General features: G+C 50.5%; 2 protein-coding genes across 4 annotated transcripts in view; one reads left to right on the top strand and one right to left on the bottom strand.

Moving 5' to 3' along the window:
• LOC125945072 (uncharacterized) overlaps positions 1–25,097 on the bottom strand; it is a 369,870-nt gene that overhangs the window by 37,146 nt on the left and 307,627 nt on the right. The gene's annotated exons all lie outside the window — the stretch shown is intronic.
• LOC119450816 (translocating chain-associated membrane protein 1) overlaps positions 1–25,097 on the top strand; it is a 45,552-nt gene that overhangs the window by 10,281 nt on the left and 10,174 nt on the right. For 2 of the 3 annotated variants that reach the window (XR_007466560.1, XM_037714311.2), the window contains exons 4-10: positions 9,475–9,591; positions 13,398–13,456; positions 15,346–15,430; positions 16,646–16,716; positions 16,956–17,066; positions 17,508–17,657; positions 19,764–19,936. Coding sequence is in view for 2 of the 3 variants with exons in the window: in XM_037714311.2 (XP_037570239.1) it covers positions 9,475–9,591; positions 13,398–13,456; positions 15,346–15,430; positions 16,646–16,716; positions 16,956–17,066; positions 17,508–17,657; positions 19,764–19,936 (766 nt within the window). In the remaining variant the exon portion in view is untranslated. Of the gene's footprint in view, positions 1–9,474; positions 9,596–13,397; positions 13,457–15,345; positions 15,431–16,645; positions 16,717–16,955; positions 17,067–17,507; positions 17,658–19,763; positions 19,937–25,097 lie in introns of all 3 variants that reach the window. The other variant, XM_049666255.1, reaches the window with a different exon arrangement.

The following is a 25,097-nucleotide window of genomic DNA, read 5'->3' as shown; positions in this document are numbered from 1 at the left end:
TTTCTCTGCAGGGAGCAGCGCCCGGCTGGCAAAGGCCAGAGGGTGCAGAACACCATCGAACTGCTGAAGAAGGACAGCCCCCAATCCCAAGTCACTCGCGTCAGTCTGGACGACGAATTCCCCGGTCAGGTCAGGCAATCTGAGACGCGCTGTCTCTGCAATGGCTCGGGACAAGCCACGGAACGCCTGCTCTTGCTCTGGTTCCCAAGACCACTCAACCGACTTCCCCAACAACTTTGTTAGCGGTGCTTGGAGTCTCGCACAGGATGGAATAAATGACCGATAGAAATTGGCCATTCCCAGAAATCGGCGGAGGCCGCGTACGTCTTGGGGAACGGGAAAATCCAGGAGAGCCTGGAGCTTCTCGGAATTCGGCTCAATGGAGCCTCCCCCCAGGGTGAACCCAAGCAACTGCACTCGAGTCTGCGCCACTTGTGCCTTAGCCGGATTTAGCGTTATGCCCGCAGCCCTGAGTCTCCCAAGTATGTCCCCAACGTGACGAATGTGCTCCTGAAACGTTTGTGAGTAGATCACGATGTCGTCGAGGTAGCACATGGCATGGGACCATTTGGCATCGCCCAGAACCCGATCCATTAGCCTCTGAAAGGTAGCTGGGGCATTACACAGACCAAAGGGCATCCGCTCAAATTGGAAAAGCCCACGATGGCATGTAAACGCGGTCTTTGCCTGGTCCTCGGGTTCCATCTCTACTTGTAAATAGCCTTTTGCGGCGTCCAGAGTCGTGAAATACTTCGCTGAACCTAGGCTGCCCACAATTGACTCGATGGTTGGCAGCGGGTAGGCATCTTTACGGGTAAGTGCGTTCAGCCGACGGTAATCAACGCAAAGGCGGAAACTACCGTCTTTTTTCGGAACCAGGACGACAGGAGATGCCCAGGGGCTATCGGAACGCTTCACGACACCGGTCGCTAGCATCTCGTTAAGCACACCATCTATAGCCTTTCTCTTGGACAGGCTAACCGGCCTGGGGTTGCACTTCAAAGGACGCGCATCTCCAGTCTCGATCTTATGGCGCACAAGGTCCGTGCAACCTGGGTCCTCCGTGAACAGCTCGTCATAGCTGAACAGCACTTCAGACATGTGTGATTTCTGTCTGAGGTCCAACCCTACCGCACAGGCGATTAAAGGGTGGAACTCGATACCGTGCGCAGACACGCCTACTTGAGCGGCAGTACACACAACAGTCTGCGCCAGAGAGGGCTGAGCCCCTTTTTCTAGCGCATCGTGCAGGCAAGGCACCCGTTCCGCACAAACACAAGCAGGATCCGGAGGGTCAGCGAAAGGCCTCAGAGGGGAAAACGGTCCCACCCTGTAGCCTCCATTCGCTATGTCCACCACGATATGGGTCCTACGAAGAAAGTCGCGGCCCAGAATTACGGGAACGCTCAAACCGGGCAAATGAATGAAGCGAAAGCGCCCCGTTCGCCCATCCCAACGAACAGCCAGCCTTGCTGCCCCGCCCGCAGGGACGGAGCCGCTGGCTAGGTTAAATGTTGCTCGACATTCTCTCAAGCGAACAAAGCGCTGCTGCAAGAGGGTCAAAACGTCGTCGCCAAACAAAGAGGCACTGGCCCCTGTGTCGAGAAGCGCGGCAAATTCACGACCGGCAATAGTGACAGTGATGAACGGCGCGAATGCATCCGCGGGTAAGCCCGCACGACACACGGAGGGGGCGACAATCACTTCGGTCGAACGTGTCTTCACGCCCGACCCCCATCCCCGTTTCCCTGCCGGAGGGGACGTCTGGGGCAGTAACGAGCAATGTGGCCCAGCTCACTGCACTCGAAACACCGGACTCCGCCGCGTGCGTTCCTGCGGTTGAAAGCGCTTTGTTCGGGTCGCCCTCCTCCTGCCGCTGCGCTGCCCTCAGGGCGCTCAGGAACCGCGTCCTCGACTTGGCGCGCACTGCTCCGCAATGTTGTGCGTATTTCGGGGGCCGGGTTGGGCCTGTGCACCGCACTGGCCGCGTGCCGCGCGTAAGCGTGAGGATCCAAGGCACGTTCGCTGATCCCCCAACCTTGCCGATTTTCGACATCTACCGCGAACGTGGATTGCGCGGGTGGTGGCCGTTGGCGCGAATGAAAGAAAGCTCCCGCCCACGCACAGCGCGGCTCCAGTGCTTCGCTCGCGGGCGGTGGAGGGCGGTAGGCACGCATAGCCAGCATGTCACCCTGTATGCGCTTGGCCTCGGCGGCCATGTCCTCGAGATCACGGAACCGACTGCCGCGCAGGTAGGCCGCAAAAGTCGGGTGAGCCTGCCTTATGACCCTCTCAACTCTGTCGTCGTTAGAGGCTGTCGGCTCCGCCATCCGAAACAGCTCCTCCATCGCTCGCACATACTCAAGAAGAGATTCGTCTGGGGCCTGTGTCCGCAACTCGAGCTCGCGCCGCATCCTACGATGGTAGTCAACGGGTAAGAATTCCTGGCGGAGAGCAACCTTGAAATCGTCGAGCGTCGCTGCACGGTTGCCGGAAAGGCGGTACCACTGCGCTGCTCGCTCCGTAAGGGCAACGGGCACAACACGAGCGAGCATTTCGCGGTCATCCAGCCCTATAGCGGCCTGATAGTGCGCCAAATCATCGAGGAAGTCGGTGACGCTCACCGCATCCGCGTAGCCACGATACGTGGGCACTGCCAGCTTGACCACCGGCCGCAAGTGCCTTGGTGCCTCTAAGGAAGTCTGGAGGGCACTAGAAAGCGACTGAATTAAACGCGTGGCTTCGCTAAGCAGCGCCCCCGCATCTGGGGTTCCTGGCCCATTAGGAGCGCCTGCCGGTGCGCTTTGAGCGTGTTGGGGCACCCGCAGCCCTTCCCTCAGTTCGGCCAGCGGTACTGCGTTCAACTGGACGCGACCCGAGGCTACCTCACTACCTCGCACACCGGCACTCACGGCAGGCGGCAAGTCTATACTCCCTCCGCGCTCGCCGTCGGCGGTGGAAGCCACAGCCGCGTAGCTCCTTAATAAAGGTGGGGTTCGCGGCAGTCTTCCCTCTTCCATGGCGGTAAGCTCATCGTTGCTTACCGCTGCATTGAGTGATCCACACCCGTCGTGGAGCGGCGTGGACATATTGCGCGTATCTAGGAGGTCTGCGCCAACTAAGTCTGTGCTCCGTGCTTCGTGCTCTGGGAGTGGAGCTGTGCCTCGCTCGACACCAGCACCGGCTGAGTAATCGAACAGAGCCACATTCGCGAGAGTCGTCAATAATGACGACTCCTTGAAGCTAGAAAACATGGCACGGCAAGCCGATCACACGGGTCCTCGGCTCGATACGCACAGCAGCAATGCAAAGGCAGTTACTGCCCCACGTTGGGCGCCAAATTGTGGGCTCGCTCTACGTCTCTTCGCGCAGCGTCGGTAAATTGCCCCAAAAGCGGGCTTCACGACGAGGCGCGACGGCGTGCGGCGATAGACCCACCGCAGGTTCGAGCACCGAGCCTAGAGGCCTGGCCGGCTCTTGCCGTACGTATCAAGCCCCCTCCCAGGAATGCGAGACTTCCAGGACAATTAACGCATTTATTGCTTAAAACACTTCACCAGTAAATACGAAATTGCACTCTAAAGCACGGAGCACACTCAGCACCCGCGGTCCCCGATGGCGGGGGAAGGCAGGTTCCGCGCCGCGTCGAACAATGGTTCGCACATGCGTGCCGAGATACGTTCGCAAGACACTGCCTAGCGCTTTTCCGCCACCGACTCTGGTCAGCGACGGTTCGGACACGCAGAATGTGACGCACCGAGCGCCTGCGACTACCGCAAGGGCGGAACACAGGGCCGCTCAGCAAGCCACACTCACGCAAGCGGGCAAAGCACGTGAATGTCCCAAGGCCGTGGCGTTGGGGACACAAATAGATGGTCGCTCACGTACCTTGCCGCTTGCCTCTCGTGACCGGCGCTTGTCCTTCCCGTTGCTCCCCTCCCGCGCGCCGCGACAACGCTGCCAGTTAGGGCTCCTTCCCTACGTCACGCCCCCACGACCCAATCGGAGGGCCGCGTAGCACGACGCCCCAGGACACGGCCGCGGCGCCCGGGAAAACAGCGCGGGGTCGAGGGACATGTATTCGGAGGGGTCTCCTCGCACTAGCGAATGAGCCCGGAGCCGGAGGCACCGCAACGACGGCGCCCTGCTGACCGCAGGATCTCCGACATCCCCACATCCCTCTCCCCTTAAACGTCCCTACCGGCTGAGAAGTAAGCCGGTGGCATGTAATACTAAGGAAAGGTCCCCCGTATTAGCAAGCATGAGACATTGCAAGGGCGGCTAACCTTCAGCCTCCGTTCCAGCCCTTAAACACACAAGTCAAAGGAATAAAAACACTACAGACCTGGCAGATACACTGATAGCATATACTAACACCTATAGAAAAAATAAGATAGGAAAAATCGCGTACAACCAAATAACTCACAAAGGATACAAAAAACTGTCTCCCAAAAGACCGCGACAATAAAAGGAATGTCTGCTACACGAACACAGACGCACACAGACAAAACCACAAAGAACAAAAGAAAATTCCACCTAGAAAATAAAAGAATGACAAACAGTCCCGGAGCCTTCCCGCTCAGTCCCGAGCTGTCAGCCCACGACAACCGCGGGCACCTGGCCGGCGGCTACCACGTCCGATTTTGCTTCAGCCTGCGGAATAATCCGTTGCTCCCCGAGGGCTGCGTCGTCATCCTCTGCAGCCCTCTGAAGGACGAGCGCTGCGAAGCCGGGTTCCTCCCGCATCCTCTGCCGGCACAGCTGGACCAGCTCGTCGTCTGTCAACGCCGTCGCCGCGCCAGACGGCACCGCGCCATCGCCCGCCGCACTATTTTGTGGTCTCACCGCTACGCTACGCTCACGGCGCGCACGCCCCGATATCGCGCGCGCCGGACGACCACCGCGGGTTCGAGCACTCCGAGCCGCGATGCGTACATGTAGGGCGCCGCGTCCGCGCCCACTCCGTGTGCCGACGCACCGCTGCGCGCGCTCGCGCCCGCCGGTCCCATGCAGCTAGGGGAAGGCAAGCCAGCGCGCGCAGCAAGGGAGACCCTAGGCGAAGCTCTCGAGAAGGAACACACAACATTTATTAAGCTGGGGTTCAATACAACATAAGTTTAAACAACACATCCGAATCTAAGTCTAATCGCAACACAAAACATAGCCAAATGGTCGTCGGTGGCCGCTAACTGCGCACCGCGACGGAGAAAACAAAGAACAAAGAACCCAGCAGAGAGGGAGGCCGCCTATCCTTCTGCCAGCGCCTGCCATCGCGCACCCCACAGCAAAGAAAATGGAAACAGAAAGAAACAGAAGAACAGACGGGGGCCCGATCGCAAGGCGCTGCCTCAGGACATCGAGACGACGGAAGAGTGCCCGCGCCCGCCGAGGCCGGGACCCCGACGAGCCGAAGTAACCATCGGCCGGCGGCGGACAAAGGGGGCCGCCGCCGGCAGAGAGAAACACGTACGCACCTTCCGACGCCTGGATGAGGTCTCTCCCCGGGCCCAGTCTTGCGCCCGCGTACCCGGAGCGCACGCAAGCAGGGCCCGAATCCCGCCAAAAAGTCGGCCAATGGGCAAGCCCGTTGACCTTTCCGTGGGCGGGATGACAGCCGAGTGACAGTGTTTTATGACCCGATACCACTCCGTCCAGGCAGAGAGGCGAGGGACATGGAGCCCCCGGTAACGCAACGCAATGAAACGGCGTCGCACAAACACCGCGAGCGCCCGAACCCCACATCCCTCCCCCCTTAAATGTCCCCTACCAATGCAAGGCTGGAGGCTCCGGAGCCAGCCAAATCAAAATGCAACAACAAACAGTCACTACTACGCGACACAGGAGCTACCACTTAGCATCTAGAAGCCAAAATCGCCAGCCTAAAAAAAAGATAATAACAATAACAAATAAAAATCAAGCTATTAAGATAAATTGAACAGGTACACACACAAAAAAAAAAAAACACCCGAACTCATGCTTTAATGCGAACATGTGCAATAAAAGCTTCCACCGACACAAAAAAAATTAACTACCCATATAACGACAAACACCATGCATGACACGTTGACATTCGCACGTAAACAAGCGAAAATAATAATAATAATAAAAAAACATCGGCCCACACCATCAAACAAAACAAATTAACGTCTACTAAGACAGAGTCCACAACAAAAATCCCTCAGGAGTCCAAACACCAGGCCTATACATGCCACGCGTGTCACCTAACGCCACTTCAGCAGCGTCCGGCAGCGGCCTCCAGTGCTGGTGCTTCTGGCGGTGTCAGCTTCATGGTGGGCCACGATCCGCGCCAAGCGTCGTGACCGCGTGGCCCCATCCGCAGCCTTGCCGTCGCCATGCCTCCATACACGTCGACATCACTCGTTGGCGCAACGCGGCAGCGGAAACGCATGCGATACACTCTTGGAGCGCAAGAACACATATACACAAATAAATGAACAACATAAAAGCAAGACAAGACCTACCCAAGGAAACACGTACACCAAAGCAAGAACAAGAGGGCTAGGGAAAACACAAAAAGAAACAAGTAGCCGTATGAAGAAACAAAGAACAAGGCCAAACAGGGACAGAGAAGGAGGGAGAGCAGCCTGCCTGATCTCCGCGAATTGGACCGCTGAGAGCCCTTTGAAGAGAAATGGTTGGCTAATCCAAAGCAATGACTTCACATAGGCAAGCCTCATCTCAGTACAGATGGCATCTCCGTCTGATTTCAGCTGGACGCAGTAAACGTGGCCTTCACTAGCGCGGTGACATAGGACTTCGGCACTAGCGGAAATTCCTTCCACGGACGCACACTGACATATCCGCGACACCAAGCAAAGTGAATTTGCACGACGTGATGTCCACGTAAATGAACAGACGCGGAAAGGTTTGGCGATAGACGAAAGGTTGGTCCACGCCAGGCCAAGTCACAGAGCAAATCGATTTTAAAGAAAATCTTGGCACTCTGATGACTGGCCGATACTTGTCGGAGTGGGGCGCAATCGCGATTCTCCGACGCCGGGGGTTACCACCCTCAACGCAACTCGCACGTTGCAGGGTTTAGAGGGTGGTATGCGATTTTGGCCGAGCTCGCTGTGATCCCGCAGAGCAAACCCTCCCGGGGCAACAGCGACACACGCTGTTTCCGGCCCCACGCGCTCGTTGCAACACCAGCAACGTTACGGCGCCCGCGCCCGTGCAATACCAGCCACGTTCCGGCGCTTCGCCTCCCTGAGGCCGTCGTATAACTATGTACAATTATTTACAAACAGTTCACTCTGCGGTCCCTTCGGTGCTCTTCGGGCCGTTAAAAAAAAAGAAAAGGATGATTCTAACACCCCAGTGGGGGTGGCTGGTTTCGTTCCCCCGGCTGGCTCTCCACCCGGGCTGTCCTCCTCGTCATCGCCGCGGGGTTGCGGGGGAGCGTCCCCTTCTGCGCGCGCGACGGGGGATGTCCGGGGCGCTTGCTTCTTCGCGGAGCGGCCTTGTTTTCTGGCCTTTGTCTCCGCTCGGCAGTTGCTCTGCCCCTCAACTGGTGGTGCAGAGGGCATCACCACCAGCCAGTCTATCTAAAAAAGACTTTTGGCGGAACGGGGCATAAAATAGTGCGTCAGCTATTACGGCTTGAATTTTAACGAGGAAAGGCGTGCATCAAGTGAAAACTGCCGGGCAGACCACTGAGCCGCGCCAACAATGGCAAAATGCGCCTATTTGACGAATAAGCCGGCCCTATAGAGGCACTGTTTCCGAGAATTCTGCACAATTAGCAGCCACCAGAATGGTAACGATGCCAGAGATTCAAGGAAAATCCGTCCGACTCACCGAATCGTTGAACGCATGGGAGAACGGAAAGGTCAGCCCTCCCGGTACCGATCGGCGAGACCTCCGGCTGTCGCATGATCTCCGCAACCGAGGACGACTGCAGCATCTCGGCGGCCGCTTGAACGACGCCTTCCCTCGTCCGCGCTTCGCAGCACAGAACTTTGAAGCGGGAGTCCAATACGCTTACCACGCTACTTTCACTGAGACCAGGCATGACAGAAAGAGTGAGAGGAAAGTAGAATTCGGCACACGGGAAGAGACACAGCTAGGTTAACGCAGAGACTTCGCGGCAACCCTACTGCACCAACGCAGAGGCTCGGATCTTGGTCGGCCAGGAGCTTATTGGGCCCCTGGCCCCACGTTGGGCGCCATTTTGTGGTCTCACCGCTACGCTACGCTCACGGCGCGCACGCCCCGATATCGCGCGCGCCGGACGACCACCGCGGGTTCGAGCACTCCGAGCCGCGATGCGTACATGTAGGGCGCCGCGTCCGCGCCCACTCCGTGTGCCGACGCACCGCTGCGCGCGCTCGCGCCCGCCGGTCCCATGCAGCTAGGGGAAGGCAAGCCAGCGCGCGCAGCAAGGGAGACCCTAGGCGAAGCTCTCGAGAAGGAACACACAACATTTATTAAGCTGGGGTTCAATACAACATAAGTTTAAACAACACATCCGAATCTAAGTCTAATCGCAACACAAAACATAGCCAAATGGTCGTCGGTGGCTGCTAACTGCGCACCGCGACGGAGAAAACAAAGAACAAAGAACCCAGCAGAGAGGGAGGCCGCCTATCCTTCTGCCAGCGCCTGCCATCGCGCACCCCACAGCAAAGAAAATGGAAACAGAAAGAAACAGAAGAACAGACGGGGGCCCGATCGCAAGGCGCTGCCTCAGGACATCGAGACGACGGAAGAGTGCCAGCGCCCGCCGAGGCCGGGACCCCGACGAGCCGAAGTAACCATCGGCCGGCGGCGGACAAAGGGGGCCGCCGCCGGCAGAGAGAAACACGTACGCACCTTCCGACGCCTGGATGAGGTCTCTCCCCGGGCCCAGTCTTGCGCCCGCGTACCCGGAGCGCACGCAAGCAGGGCCCGAATCCCGCCAAAAAGTCGGCCAATGGGCAAGCCCGTTGACCTTTCCGTGGGCGGGATGACAGCCGAGTGACAGTGTTTTATGACCCGATACCACTCCGTCCAGGCAGAGAGGCGAGGGACATGGAGCCCCCGGTAACGCAACGCAATGAAACGGCGTCGCACAAACACCGCGAGCGCCCGAACCCCACAGTGTACTGCACTTGTTTCATTCAACATCCTGCCTTAATTTTTTCCTACATTGTATAGACATATGAACTGAAAGCCAAAGAAACTGTTGAGAGGTTTGGCTGGGAAGAGGGTTAGGATGTAAACACACCGTAGGGAACGGCCAGTTCACTGTGAGACATGTTTTAAACAAGCCACTAGCAAGTTTGGGGATATGGAGGTCAATTGCAAATGTCTAGGCATGCACTGTATGTTTATTGTTACTGTCAAAAGCACGGTGAAATATTTTTTTGTTTATAGATACGGCGCATAAACTATTTTGCACACATGCATTTGCCTTCTTTTTGTGCAAGCAAACATTGTAATGTTCGCTTTCCTTCCTTCCATTGTGTGCAGAAACTAAACCGCAAGATGCACCTGTCCAAGATGAAGCATAGCAAGTTCAACGAGTCGGGTCAGCTGCTCATCTTCTGCCTTGCCTCTTTCCTCTGGGGTGCCGAGATCATCCGCAAGGCACGTCTCACCCACTCTCCCCTCTTCTGTGAAAGAGTCCTTGGTTTTTGTTCCTTCCCAACGAATAGGAGTAGCTAGGACTAAAAATTGTAGTAACATCGGTTCAGGCTCTCTTAGTACCATGGGGAACAACGCGGAAAAACAGGGCAACAAAAGAAAAACGGAGAACATGCACTGGGGACTATCTATCTTGTGCAACTGTGTGCACACTATTGTGTTGTGTGCAGTTGTGTTCACGCTATTCACTGTAGCCCAATTTCATACTCTCAGTTTGCCACTAAGTCCAGAGCACAGGTACAACAGCACGCAGGTCAAATAGAGCACATCCAAGGTACGTCGACTGGAACAGTTTATGTGCAAATGCTACCGCTATAGGAATTGAAAGTATTTTGTGGAAGTGTGCGTTTGCGAAATAGTGCAACAGCGTCGGAACAAGGTACACAACACCATAGAAATTACGCACTGTGAATAGTGTGCAAGTAACATTTTTTCCTTCCTAAAACAGCATTAAATTATGGTACTGCTCGATTAAATTATTAGAATAAAAAAATAATATCTAAATTATAGAAATTTATGAGAGCATAATGATAATAGCTGTGAAGTTGTTTGCCAACGGTGCCAACGTTCACGATTGAGAACACAAAGAAATGACCCAATATAGTTATGCTCATTTTTACCGGTTCCTATGTTTCCGCAAAACTCAATCTATCGCCACCAATGTTCAGTACATCAAAAAATTGCAATCATATGATATGTATTCCGGCTGCTAGATTCCATGTGAACAAGAAAATGTGCGAGGTGCGCACGATCAAGAACAATAGCTGCCCGCCACAAAGCTTCACCGCAACACTCGCCCGCTCGTCTCGCGTAACAACGCTGACGCATACTCAGTCCTTAATTCCGGTACCAACAAATCTTCTCCCAGGTCGTTGCACCCCACATTCACAGCTATCACTTCCAACCCTATTGCGATCATCATCTTCACCTATCTATTTCACGGTGCGTGGGGCGTAGTGCGTTGCAAGCGTACTGCATGCTATTACTAGGCGATAATCTAAATGCGCTGCCGCTCTCTGTTGCAGGCAGTGCGATGTGAGTGTCACGTTTCGCTCTGGTGGCATCTGGTGTTGCCCGCCAGCTCGATTTCGTTTCGGTTTACCGTTGTCATCTTAGAACGCTACGCAATAGGAAAACAACAAAACGCATCTTGGCCCGAAGCCCCACCAGTTCGATGCATATTGGCACCTTGTGCCTCATTGTGAATGAGCTGCAATGATTTGCGCAACGCTTCGCATTACTACAATTGAGTCTGCCAAATGTTTTAGTTACTTCAGATTACGTTTTCCCGGTTAGTACGTCATTTATCGCGTTCTTTTCTAAAAGGCATGAACGAGGTTCCATGTAGACCGCTTATAACGTAAGTCGCCGGAGTCTCGAATATCTGCACTATAAGCGCTACCGCACTATAACCAAAACAACGATTTTCAAGCCCTGTACGTGTGCAAAACATGTAGGCCAAGCATGTAGATGCGCTTTGTACTATCGCGCGCACATCGCAATTACGTTTTCGCCAGTGAGCTGGCGAAAACATAATTGCGATGTAGCCAGTGCTCTTCAAGTTCGGCAGCTTTGCACCGAGTCAAAACGAAACGCCGCAACTGCTGTGGAAAAAACCGTGACCGCTATCGACGTGATTATGAACGGCGACTTTGCGGTGCTGAAAGCACGCGCCCGACGCACGCACCAAGCCTGGACGAAGTAACTACCATTCGCTGCAACAACTGCCGTCGAAACCGCGGTCGCTATGTATGCGATCATTGATGGCTACTATGCAGGTTTTTAGGCCAATGCCTCCTTTACTTTGCCGACATGCGTACCGAGTAAAAACGAAACTACTGTTAGCCGCAACCGCTGCGGAGGAAACCGCGGCCGCTATCGACGCGATCGTTGATTACGACTACACAGTTACGAAAGCCCGCGGCCAACGCGGTGTTACAGCCACTGTAGCGGTGTTATGTGCGGCGGTAAACGCAAGAATTCAGGCTTTAAAGAAACAAATTAAAGAGTCTACGTGCAAGCGCATGCATGTATAGGCTTCCTAACACAAATAGGCTCGAAGCGTTCCGGCGTTGCTGTCATTCACGTACGATTTCAACTGATGGCTGTGGCGATGCGGACTCCGCCGCTTCGTTTCGGTTGGACGCTAGCACCGTTATTGCTCTTTTGCGTCGCACATTTACGGCGCTCCTCGCTTACCGAGCTCCGAAAGTGGTCCGAATTAACCGATGTGCGGCCAAATAAGTCCGAATTAACGAGAGTTTGATTCCATTGAATAATGCATACGCCGGCCGGTAGCACGCACCTTGTTGAGAAGCGTGCCCGCTGCCGCCCTTGTCGGCAAAATTTTCCCGCGGAAGCCGCATTATAACCGGTATTTCGTCTCACGCGGCTGCACTGTAAGCGGTATGCGTATACATGGAGTGCTATGGGAAAATTAACGGGAGTCTGAAAAGACCGTACTATATCCGGTCCTGCACTATAAGCGGTTATGTTATAAGTAGTCTATACTGCATGTTAGTAGAGATGACTTGAATTTCTCTCTCTCTCTCTTCCCTCTGTCACCGAACCTACTCTTTCCCTCAGTTTGTGCGAGTGAAGTGCTGGTATCCGTATGATGATTTGGAATGAAGCAAGTAGCCCATCGGAATACAGTGGGAACACTGGAAGAATGTAGTCGCATTACTATATATGGCAAGAACTTTTAATTTTTATCTAAAGGAGATACTGAGAGCGCATCTTTGTCATCGTCGACGCCCAGTTCACTTGGTCGTCCTCGGCTTCTATAGAAGCGGCAAAAAACACGAAACGGCCAACTGTTATGCACGTGGCAATATTGTATGTTACACAAAGCTTAAGAATAAGTTAAATGTAGCGTACGCAAGCCTGGTATGCCAGTTGGGCACAACGCACTGCTTTACTATCGAATGAGAGAGGCATCTTGTGCATTTGGCTCAGTTTTCAGTATGTTAGGTGTAGTAAGGCATGAAAACATGTTCTTCTGCATTTATTCATTAAAAATAATATGGATGCCATGGAAAAAAAGTAAAAGAATAAATAAGGATAAATAAAAAAATAAAAAGATGCCATCATACCACTGCTTAAAAGTAAATGGAAGATAAAACATCTTTTTTTAGCACTGTTACCATATCTCTCCTACTGTCATTGGCTTATCGTCATGCTGTAAATACGTAGCATCCTTCCTTAACATTTTTTATTTGCTATTTTTAGCAACATACAAGTTAAATTCCTGTACAGTGATTGACCAGAGGCCTGCTTCTGTATGTAACACTGCTGTAGGTATCAGCATATCTGTTAGAGCAAAAATCTGGGTCTTAACCACAAAATTTACGATTGTAACACGTTGTAAATTTTAACATGTTACATGCAAAGGAATACTTAAAATTTCATTGTGCTCCTGTATGAAATCAAACAGCGTGGCCACTGCATTCTCCGATTCTTTGTTCGTCATCTGTTTCGTGCTGTTTGATTTTGCAGATGTGAACCTACCAACTTGCCGAGCTTGACGTTTTGCATGAAGGTTCAGTTCAAATGTTTTGCTAGGCTTCCGTACACATTAACAAAACTCTATGACAGATAGGGAGGAGCCGGGCATCCCTGTCCTACAGTTAGAGCTAAGCGTGGTCGGGCGTTGTGCTTTACTGAGTCACCAAATTACTTGAGATGCTGCCATTTATTTTTTACATCTCTTGTAATTGTGGCAACAACCGTTGCATTTCCTCTTGCAGGAAGGGTACCTGCCCAGCATCAACAAGCTATGGGAGGGCTACCCCCACAACGAGATGTCGTAAGTGTTCGCACTCATACACTCCTGGGCAGTCAAGCTTGGTAATAGCTGTGCCAATTAGCATCTCTGGCTTGATCATTTTCAAAGGTCTAACTACTCGGAGGGCAGAATGCCCATTCACTCCAGTGAAGTGGCGTGTGAGTCACTTTGTCAATCAAATGTTAAGTGATCAGTCGAGAATACGGCTCCAGTCTTGAATGCATCATGCAGCTTAGCACGTGCAAACATAAACAATAAAATACAGCTCTGTTTGTTGCATTAAAGGCAGCAGCAGTATTACAGTGGAATCTCGATGATACGAATCTCACGGGGTCACGAAAAATATTCGTATTAGCCGAAATTCGTATCATCGAAACACAATTAAAACTACCTAAATTAAGGGGGGACGCGGGGATCAGATCACGAAAATCGTGAGAAAAATCTGTTTGAAAACCACGTGTTTCGGTATCTTCAACGCCTAATCTACGCTATATCAAATTGGTTTCGCTGAAAACACTAAAAAAGGCCGAAAAAGATTAATTCATCAGTGCGCAGGGCGAGAAAACAGCTTTACATCACGCAAGAACACTGCAGTTCACGGACACATATCTCGTATTTCCCGCCACGAGCACCGTCATCTCGGTATCGTTCGAAAGCTCAAAGTTTAGCAGTTCCGCTTCTCAATTCGTCCGTCGTCGCCATCTTGTCACAAACGCACAAACACAAAAGAAGCGGGTCTGCGATAGGTACACCAATGCCTCCTTTTTTTTTAGGAGGCATTGGGTACACACGGGCCCTCCGATGAAAGCGAGCCTCCGATTGGCTGCCGTGCTGAAAGGCGTCTTTCCATTGGTTGCTGCTGTGGCAGGTTGCAAGATGGCAACCGCAGTTGTCTGCTTCGTAAACCACGCCAGCGTCTTCACTTGCCACGCAGAATTCGGATTACTGAGAGCTCACAGGTTAATGATGGATCGTCGCTCGTTGTAGAAGAAATTTTGGACGAAGCACGCCTTCGGAATACGGAAGCGCAAGCCTCCCACGGCACGAAAAACACGGTGATTAGCGGGAGAAGCGGGGGAGCACCCGACTGAACGTGCCGCGCTACCTTGCACACCTTGCACCGTGGATTACGTGTCGCGCTATCTTGCACTTGCGATTCCAGCAGCGAAACCGACAATCGCCCTGTGCGTGCCACCGATAACGCGGTCGACGGAAGACGCGCCAACGGAAGCTCCCGCGCCATGGCGTACGGCCGCGCGAATCAGCCGAGATCGTATCTCGGTAGACATTGCTCGCTGCGACTGGGCAAAATGGCGCAAACACAAAAAACGCGGCCCGAAGCACAGCAGCCACTCCGCCCGATGACACGCGGGAAAGGAGGAAAATCACAAAAGCAACAAAAGCGCCACCGCTTCAAACTCTTCGCACCCAGTCGCGGCCTCCGCGCTGTCCGACGTAGTAAGTGGTTCGTATGGAAAGGGAAAGGTTGGCACTATCTTCTGCAGCCCTTGAGGGAGCACGGCTCAGCGTCCGCGCTTCCGCACCAAAAGAGAAAGGGGGAAAGCACATGACTGCGCACTGTTCTATTTCGCGGCCGTCGGTGGCGCGCCGTTTATTCGTATCAACCGACGTGGGTCGAAAATCGATTCGTAACACCCGTTCTCGAGCATGTTGCGAAGTAATGGGACTCGGCCGGGACCACAGAAAAATTCGTATCATCCGGAAATTCGTATTAGCCGTGATCGTATCATCGAGATTCCACTGTATTTCTGACCACAACCAGCAGAGGCCTCACACGAGAGCTTCAGTTCTGTACCCTCTGTTGCAAGACCATAGAAATGTGCTCACATACCTGTGTTCAGCAGGATCTCGACCCGGAGCGTTGATCTTGCTTGTTCCTCTGTGTGCAGGTTCATGTTCAAGTTCTACTTCATCATCCAGCTGGCTTATTGGCTGCACTGCTACCCTGAGCTGTACTTCCAGAAGACCAAGAAGGTGAGCACTGATGGCTGTGTGGTAGACTCTTGACACCTGAGCATTGATAGAAAAGGCTACCTCCAATGCGCTCTGCTGTGGCTGCTAGAAAAAGTTCGATAGAAAAAGTTCTGCAGAGTGCATAAGTTTTGGGAGTCAGCAGGTGGTGATCTTCAGAGACGTGTCTTAATTTTGTCGGTTTAACTTACAATGGGACATTATGGTTATGTGGTATTTCTTTTTAGTACATCAGTTTATAGACTATTAGTATTGAATATCTGCCAACTCCTCTGAATTTTTTGTAAAGTTTACAAATGTGGGCCTATTTTACAAAAAGTACTGTTCTGCTTGGGAAAATGTATTGCATGTCAGTCTCTGCATACCCTCCATCTTGCAAGTCTTTTGATGGAGAAAGAATGTAAGAGGGACACTTACTTTGAGCAAATTTATACAAAAAAAGTTCCTGAAGCAGATGAAATTGGCAACAGCTTAGTAGCTGGAAAACTCACTGCTATCTAGAAGCAGTTTGTTGCTTGTCACTTAATCGCAGTTCCAAGTTTACTGCTGCTCTGTGTGCTGCGTCTAAATTTAACTCCTCGTTACTCAAAGTGCGTATGTATCTCTGAAAAGACGTGCACTCAGGGCAAGCTTTAAAGAAAAATGTGTGCTATCTCCCTCTCCCACCTTTCCATCTACGGGATTTTACGAATTTTGAAGTTCACAGGTTAGCAGGTGTGGTATGGTATTTTACATGTATAGTTGCATTATTGTATGTTTGTCACATACGAACATCTTGTTTCGGCTCTGTTAAAGTGCAAGTATCGGGTACAGACCCCATCAAGCGTTTTGTGGCTCGTAGTCTGTGACCGTCGAATTTTGTGCTACACATGTGCCAGAATGCCGAAATAAAAATGAATGAACGTTAGCGTGTGACGACATTAACAAGGAGTGCACATGACACACACTATTTTGTGTCGTGTGACCTTCATTCTGGTGTCCCTGTCTGAGCATGCCACGTTGTATTCGTTAGGCCAAAGCAGACTGCCCTGCAACAACTTCTGGATCACTGAATGTAGATGTTTAGCAAAACTTAAAAAGATGAATGCCCCAATAGCACTGACACATGTTGTTGTTGCACTGTTACTTTTGTCTTACGCCTATTTGCACATTTTACTGTTGCAAAAAAAGAAGCAAAGGGTTTCCTCACTCGTGTCACCTTTCTTTCTATGTACACAGGACGAGATGTCTGCACGCATCACCACAGCAACGCTTCCTCTCATCTTCTTCCTCGTTTCCTACGTTCTCAAGTGAGTTTAAGTGCTGCTGCTTCCTCTGTTTTGACTAAGCAAGAACGCTGCCCTCAATGGGAGTTCAGAGCGTAACCGCCAAAACAAGTGTTATACTATACAAACGTTTCACTATGGAGTATAGTACTCGTGAATCTAATTCTCTTGATCTGATGGACACAGTGTATGAGCCAAAATTGTCTTGTGATCTGCTCTGTGCGCTTGTCCAGTTGTTGATGGTGCATTCTTCCCCAATGCAGCTTCTCGAGGATAGCGCTGTGCCTTTCGGTGATGCACTACCTGGTGGAGACGGTGTTCCATGCCTCCCGGCTGCTGCTCTTTGCCGAGCGCACTAAGGCTGCTGACTATGGGTGAGTGCTTGGTCATAGACGTCTTGAAAAGTAATGACAATCGATGGAGTTTCACATACAGCAGTTGCACTGGGGTCTATGAGGGCTTCCGCACTAGGTGCCGGGGTGTGGGGTCTCTGTATTAGATACAAACTTCTGGGGACCAAAATCTGCATATACAGTAAAAGCTCGTTAATTTGAATTCCACGGGGATGCTACGAAAATTCGAACTAATGAAAGTCGGAGAAAAAGTCGCTCGGTTAAGGCTTGTATATAGTCAATGAAGCGCGAGTGTGCTACATGCCCAAACATAAGGTTGTGGGTTCGATGCCCAACCACGGTGGTCACATTCCGATTCAGGCAGCATGCTTTTACAAACGGTTGTGTGCCACACTTTGAGTTCCTATTGCATTGGGTTGCTGCTTTCCTCAATCGCGCATGCGCCCATGTGTGTCGTTACAGGTATGCGGTGTGGAATGTGCTGTTCGTGCTGGTGCGGCTGGCGTCCATCACGCTGTCCGTGCTCACTTTCTGGTATGGCCTGGCCCAGCAAGAGAATGCGGCCCTGCCCATTGGCCTGGTTACAGGCAACTTCAACACCAAGCTCATCAGGTGATAGCAATGTCCCCTCCTCTCTTGCGATGAACCACTGCCTCGGGTGTTCCAACTTGACTCTCCCCATGGTGTGTTCGCGGCGTCAGTGCATTAACTCCTTAGCTGTGCTGACCTTCAGCGGATCTAATCAAGACTCTTGCTTTTTTTTGCATGCAAGTGTGAGGACAATGTGAAACCGCACTTGTTGAGTCAGGCAACCATAAAAGTGTGATCAAAGGCATTAGCAGGTGATACGCACTAGCCAGCCACATGTTACAAAAAACGCTCGCTTTCCAGGAGTCTGCAATAGAGCGTAATCATTTGATGGCATACGACGCTGTATTTAAGCTTAAGGTTGTCGCATATGCCAAGGAGCACAGCAAGCGAGCCGTCTGCATCTACAAGTTTTTACGTTGGTGGTTGAAGCAGAAAGAGAAGCCCACCGCAACAAACACATTGAAGGCCTTCCGTCGGAAAGCTTGCAAGTTTTCAGACCTCGTAGGCAGAAAAATAGACCAGAGGGCCCGGTTGCATGTAAGGGCTGCACCTTGTCAAAATTGTGAAAAATAAAGTGCGGCCCTTGCACGAGTCTATTTATTTATTTATTTATTTATTTATTTATTTATTTACCAGTACCTTACAGGCCTCGCAGAGGCATTGTGTAAGGGGGGGGCGATACAAAGTAAGAACAAATTGGGTTAACATCAAAGCCAGTAAGAACAAGCAGAACAAAATGAACAACAACAGCAAAAAAATGTCCAAGTAAAAAACTAGTGGTATGTATGTCACATGAATAGGCAAGTTTGAAACACAAAAAGAAACTCAACAGCGTGTTGGACAGATCGAATGAAGCGCAGTGAAACACTACGCAGTTTACCGGTACTATATGGTATGTTCTTTTTCTCAAGTCCCCATACTGTGCCCTTGCCTTATAATCGGGACTGTCTTATAATTGAATAAATATGGTAATAATAAAATGTTGTAAAATAACAAACTGCACCTGCCAGCAGGAGAGCTTGTAAATCAATGAACAGAAGAGATGGAGGAAAACAGACTGACACTGTAGAATCTCATCGATTCTAACTCCCAAGACAGACTGGAAATTTATTCGCATAGAATGGATTTTGAACGAAGCAGAGCCCCTTTAAATATAATGGCTGATCATTTTTGCGGTACAGCACACGAAACCAAAGCCATCACTGGGCCCACATTGAAAAAGTCTTATCGTCCCTTCATTAGTGTGCGACGACATGTGCCATAAAAAGCCTAGGTTCCGCATAAAGTCTAAGTGCAATAAGATAGCGCCTTGCACGGCGTTTGCTGTAGGTGTTGGGGTCAGCCGAAAAGGCGGTCAGCCGAAAAGGTGGCTTGATATGCTGTCTTTCCGCGTGCCTAGTTGGTAACGGTGTGATCGACCGTGTCATAGGAGGGGCCGGGACGTAGGTGAGTGCACGGCAACATGATCAAGCGCACGCTAGGGGGCTCTTTCCTTTTTAAGCCGGATGAGAAAGGAGGGCGCTCGGCTTGCTCCTGTTCCGTCTCGGATCCCTGCGCGTCTTTTCTCCTCATTTTTACGGAACATGGCATTACGGTAGCTAATGACACATCGAACCTTCGTCTTTGGCTTTAGTTTGTCCGAAAAGCAGTCCTTAGGAGCTCGAAATGTTTCGAGATAATCGTTACACCGTTTTTGGAATGCCAATTCAAGAGAGTTCTTCTCTTTTAAAATGTATGGTACTCTGCCTGGACCAACAGAGCAGTTTGAACTAAAAGTCAATGCGGATTAATAGGTTTTGGGTTATTGGGATTTTACTGTAATAACGATGCATGCATATTCCTGGCATGGAGCATAAATAGTTGGCACAGCAGTGCAATCAGGTTGAAAAGGTGAAGTGAGCACTACAAGACAGCTAAATAAACCAGGGAAGAAAAATAAACAGAGGCACAAGATATTTCGATTAATTTTTTCGCAGTACAATTTCGTTTAACACTTCTTACTGGTAGAGGCAGAGAGTGTCTGTCCTATGTAAATTGGGTGTTTAAGTTGGAGTCTGTGCTCCCATCAATGTAATGTGCTTACGAAGCACGGAAACCTGAATGTCCCTCTCGTACGCACTGTTTCAGGGTGAACTGCACCGTGGCGGTGTGCCTTCTTCAGGCGTGGATGATGTGGAACTTTGTCAACTTCCACCTGCAACTGCGGAGGGAACGGGCCGAGGCCCAGCAGAGCTCGGGCCCAGCCGCCAAGAAGAAGGCCGTCGGCCGCAAGGACCGCAAGGCTGCCAAGAAAGATGAATGTGAGCCCCCTGCCTTCATTGCTGACGTCGTCGTCGTCTTTGTCTCATGGTTGCGAGTGGCACAGACTTGACACAGGAGATAAACAATCACGAGTGCTAGACTTCAAACTGATTTTAATGCAAAACGTGCTTACGTGTATCCCCATCAGTGATAAATTATGGCAAAGTGGGTATATTTATTTGTTTCAACATACTGCAGCCCGAAAGATAGCTGTCGTGGGGCGTGCAGGATACAAAGATTGCGAAGGTGGAAACAAGGTACAATGCAAAATCAGTGGTTAACAGTATACAGTATAGACCACTTATAATGTAACCGCTTATAGTGCAGGACTGGATACAGTGCGGTCTTTTCAGACCCTCGTTAATTTTCCCATAGCATTCCATGTATACACATATCGCTTATAGTGCAGTTGCGGGAAGCGAAATACCGGTTACAGTGCGGCTGCCTGGGAGTACGGAAGTCAGCGGAGACGGCGAATGCTCCCCTCAAACGGGTGCCCCAACGAGTGCTCGAGGAAGAAAGAGAGACGAAGTGGAGGAGAAGGGCACGTGGTGCGAACCAACAGCCAGTGAGGCTGAAACCAGAATCTTGAGTGAGAGTCGTGAAATATCACGGTGCGCATAGCGAACGATTAAGGGCCACGAAACTTCAGGGAGCAGGCGGCGCCGGCACAGCACGGCGAAGGATGCACGTGGAGACCGTGGAATGTGAGGGAGGAGGGCGGCAGGGAACTCCGCCACTTCGGTGGCTCCCCTCGCCCTCCCTCGTAGCTCCTTCACTTTCGACCGTCACCATGCGTGCCCGCCGCCGATCCAGCCGGCCTGGCGCCAGCTCCCCGAAGTTTCGTTTTGTTCCGTTATCGGGAAGCGGGCGTGGGCAGTTGGCCAGCCTGGGACATCGCCGCTGCTTCCCTCTGTGCCGTAGCCGCAGCGTGCAAGGTCAACACATGACTAGAAAATAGAGGAAGCATAAAGGAGAAAGAAGGGTTCACTGCCATTTTCTACGCGTGGCTACGGTAGCATGGCTGAGACGTTGGCACGTACACACATGTTCCGGCGCAACGCAGAAACCGCAAACTTACCATTTGAGAGAGGGTGAAATTTCCGCCGCGTATTTTTTTTGTTGTTGTTGTTTCCTTCGCGTGCAACATTGAGGGGTCTCTCCTAAGCTTTTACTCTATGGCGGTGCCGGAGCAATGCCGGTCGGAGGCGCCGCTGCGTGATTTGGTTCGAATTAACGAGATTCGACTGTAAATTTAATGCAAATGTTCTAGCCGCATTTCTCGACTGTTGCATACTGCGTGGCGGCTCGGTGCATATGTTTTGCATACTATGTGCAGGCCTTGAAAATTGTTGCTTTGTGTGGTACCGCTTATAGTGCGGATATTCGCAACTCCGGCGACTTATGTTATAAGCGGTCTACACTGTATACTGTACATAATTGTGTAATGAACGCACCTTTTATTTCCTAAAAACACTGAACAAGGGCTGGGTGTGCGTTTAGATGCGGGGTAAATTTTATGGGAACTGTTTTTCAAAACAGCAACAAGTTTTAAAGGCGGTAATGATTTGAAAAATGCATTAGATACCTTACCTTTGCAGTAGAAATGCACATATACTATTTTCAAACCGAAACAGCATTTTTATTGCACTCCAATGCTTCTCTCCGCTGACCGCTTCATCCACATTGTGGTACGTTCCACAACAGCTCGTCCTACCAGCCGTCTGCTGTGATCACATGCATCAGGTTGAAGCACTGCTTTTCAGCCCTGTTGTTTTGACAAGCACACTGCATGCGTCTCTTTCCTTGACCATCCTGCTCATTGGCATGTCAAAGTTTATCAATGTCTGATCACCGTTTCCGTTTTGCGAGCAGATAAACTCTCTGTCCCGCAGCAGGCGTATAACTCGACTTAGGGCTCATCGCACACAAACCAAAGACAGGCAGAAAAGCGAGCGACAGACACGCGAATTCAACACTACACCAGACTATGGCCGCTATTGCTGACCAAGTGCCGGCTGCCCCTCGTTCACTTGGACTCTCCTGTGTGCGCAGCCATTAATTATGCACGCACGCTCTCTACTATGACGTCAGAGTAAAGTTGCTGCTGCAGAGACCAGTTGCGTGTTTTTTGCTCCCTTGAGCCTGGGATTTGCTATTGTGCCGGCACTGGTGGCAATCACGTGTGGTAAGAACAGGCTGTGTGTTACTGCAGTCACTCTTTCCGTCAGGCCCTGAGCGACCGTGATAACACACAGCCTGTTCTTACCGCATGCTTGCTGTCAGCTTCTCCATCATCAAACCCACCGCTCCTGCCGGTTTGTCGTCATGGCAGCTTTACCGCTAGGGTGGTTGTGCAGCCTACATAAGTTAGCTGTAGAAATGCATTTACGTGATCTCTGCGTTTCTCACGTGGCATTGTTAAGTATTTCCAACACAGTGACGGGTGTTGAGATTGTTTGCTTGGTCTAAACACTTGTGCGAAAGTAAATCATTCTAGTCTCTCTGAAAAGCTACAGCATGGCTGTTCAGTTGTGGGATTGCGCAGGAGCAAAGTTGGGATTGTGATTATTATGTGGGGGAAATCAGAAATCCGCATTTTTAAAGGCAAAGTTGGGGATGCAATTATCATGTGAGTGTGCTCCTTAAGCGAGTACATGCGATAGAAGGAATTCAGCAGGTGATAAAGATCAGATATATGACCATGTAAAGTATTCCAGTGCTTTGCAGTGCAGACAAAAAATAGCACATTTAGACGCCTCGTTGCATTGATGAAAAGGAGATATATTCAACTCATGACAGGGTTTAGTGAATGTCAATCTAGTGGTTGTAATGTAGTTGCCGAGTAGAAGAAATTGTGGAGAGTTACTCAGAGCAAAAACAAAAACTAATTGACCAGTGCTGTTGATAAATGTGTCCAGGTTAATTTTATGCCAAGGCAATATGGTCTCCATGGAGAGAAAGTCAAGGTGTTAAGGTGGTGATTTGCACATGGTGTGTAGTGAGAATTACGAGGTATAATTGAGTCTCAGTGTACTGCGGAGTGCGTCATGTTGTATTTTTTCAAGCAAGTGGTTCTGTGCTGCATTAGTCTGCATGCTGAAGTGAAATGGAGCCATACAGGGGTTTCGATTTACCTGTCGTTTAGTGTCTTCCCTTGTCTCCACACCAGAAAGGACAAAAGCAAGTCGCATACATAATTGTACGCGGTGGCTGAAGGGGATATGTATGTGGCCATGTTTGAGTAGGGCAGACTGAGCTTTGTGTCAACGAGTGTCTCTGACAAGAAGGTGCAAGAATATGCAGACTGGCACCTAGCGATGTGCTGCCATGATCGAGAAATAAGGAAGCTGTGAGCAAGCAGCTGAGCGTTTAATCTTCACCAGGCTGCATCATCCCACGCAAAGACAGCAGCGATTCCCTTCATGCTCTTCTTCTTTTCGTTACCAGTGTTGCCCTGGTATTCACTTTCCATTGTTTCCACTCGGGGCAAGAAGGTGGCAATGACTGGAAATGGTGTGAATGGTAGTGCAGCAAGATTGCACGAGTACAGTGGAATCTCGTTGATACGATCCTCACAGGAACCGGAAAATAGAACGTATTATCCGTACATAATCGTATATAAGAAAAAGAAATGGTATATAAGAAAAAACTTATTATCGCGAAAAAAGTATTGTGCAGAATCGTATCACGGGATTCCACTGTAGTGAGGTTTTCCCACACGAGTGTCAAGGTGGCTCATTCGATCCCAGAAGCCTAACAACACGTCTGCCTTGGTCTGACCATGTCGTTGTAAAAGTCCAGTGCAAAAAACGTGGTGCTGGAGGTAAGAGACGTGTTCCGGAAAGATTTGGCAATTTTTCGTCTTGCTAGGTTCTTGCAGACTTTATAGGCAGTATGTGACCAGGCCTAGGCACCACACAACCCGGTCAGATCCACAAAATTGAGGGAATAGCTTTGTAGCCAGCCTGGTGGAGCGAACGGTTTGCAGACCAAGTACGAAGTCTTTGGGTTTGTTGAAATGTCTTGCTGTATCGTCACTACCTTGTTATGCCTGGTTCCGGGCATGGACACTTATAAGGCGTTGGTGGGTTTTGAGTGTGCAGTACAATCGTCTCTGGGGTGTCTATGGCACAATCCTCTGACATCCCGAGAAGAGAGTGAAAAGATTAAAGTGGTGTGCCCCCGTAGAAGAGTGAGAAAGGTGTCGTCCATGTGGGCTCTTGTTGGGCAGTTTATAGTGAAAACGGCATCGGCTACGAAGCAGTTCCAGTCAGTGTGTGACGAGCTGGCGTATGATGCCACAGTATCCATGAGCGTACAGTTGACTTGTTCGACCAGCCCATTGCTCTGTGAGCAGTTCGCCTATGTATGGTTGTGTGCTTGATATCGAAAGAGACCATAGTGCATGCAAAGTTTTTCGATGTGAAGCAGCATCTGCAACCACCGAGGGAGGTGTTCCATGACGTAGCACCAGCTGATGCTTCAGGAATGTTAGAACATTCAAGATTAAGCGTTTTTTTTTTTTTTTTTTTACAATATGTCTTGCCTTTTATGTGAAGATAGCACACGTCGATGTGTCGTGCGCATATCCTTTCGATCGTTGGTTCTTTTTTTGGCTGAGTACGACATTTCGCTTCAATTTTGTTGTAAAATTAAAATGATGCTCAGGCATTTTTCAAATTTTTATTTAATCATTTGTTTATTTTTTTACAAAAATATTTTAGGAATGCACTTCCCTGGTTACATTACATTACACAATTTGAAAATGTAAATTGGAGAGTCCACAGCTGATGCTTTCGGCACGGAATAGCCGTATGCACTCATTAAAGAGTTATCACTAAAAATAATTTTAAAATTTTATAAAATAACTGCTAAAAATAATCAAATTGTTCATTTGACGAATGTCATTGCTTGTTGCTTTTTTAATTTTAACGCGATAGCGTTTAGGGCCCCGTGTTGCAGAAAATCCGGCGTCAGCATTGGCGCCCGCGGCCGAGAAAGTCATCCCCAACCACGCAGGCCCTCCAAATATATTTTTCCACTAAAGTTGCTCACACTTTGTCTTGCATTCTTTACAAAGTTATTCCTCGGAATTTTGAGAGTGACAGCCCACAAACAATTATCATGAAACAAAACACCGACAGCGCATGCCTTTTA

This window comes from Dermacentor silvarum, chromosome 4 (assembly GCF_013339745.2).
Source record: "Dermacentor silvarum isolate Dsil-2018 chromosome 4, BIME_Dsil_1.4, whole genome shotgun sequence".
Lineage (NCBI taxonomy): Eukaryota > Metazoa > Arthropoda > Arachnida > Ixodida > Ixodidae > Dermacentor > Dermacentor silvarum.
Note: the sequence above shows the minus strand (reverse complement) of the source record. Positions and strands in the feature narration are given on the sequence as shown.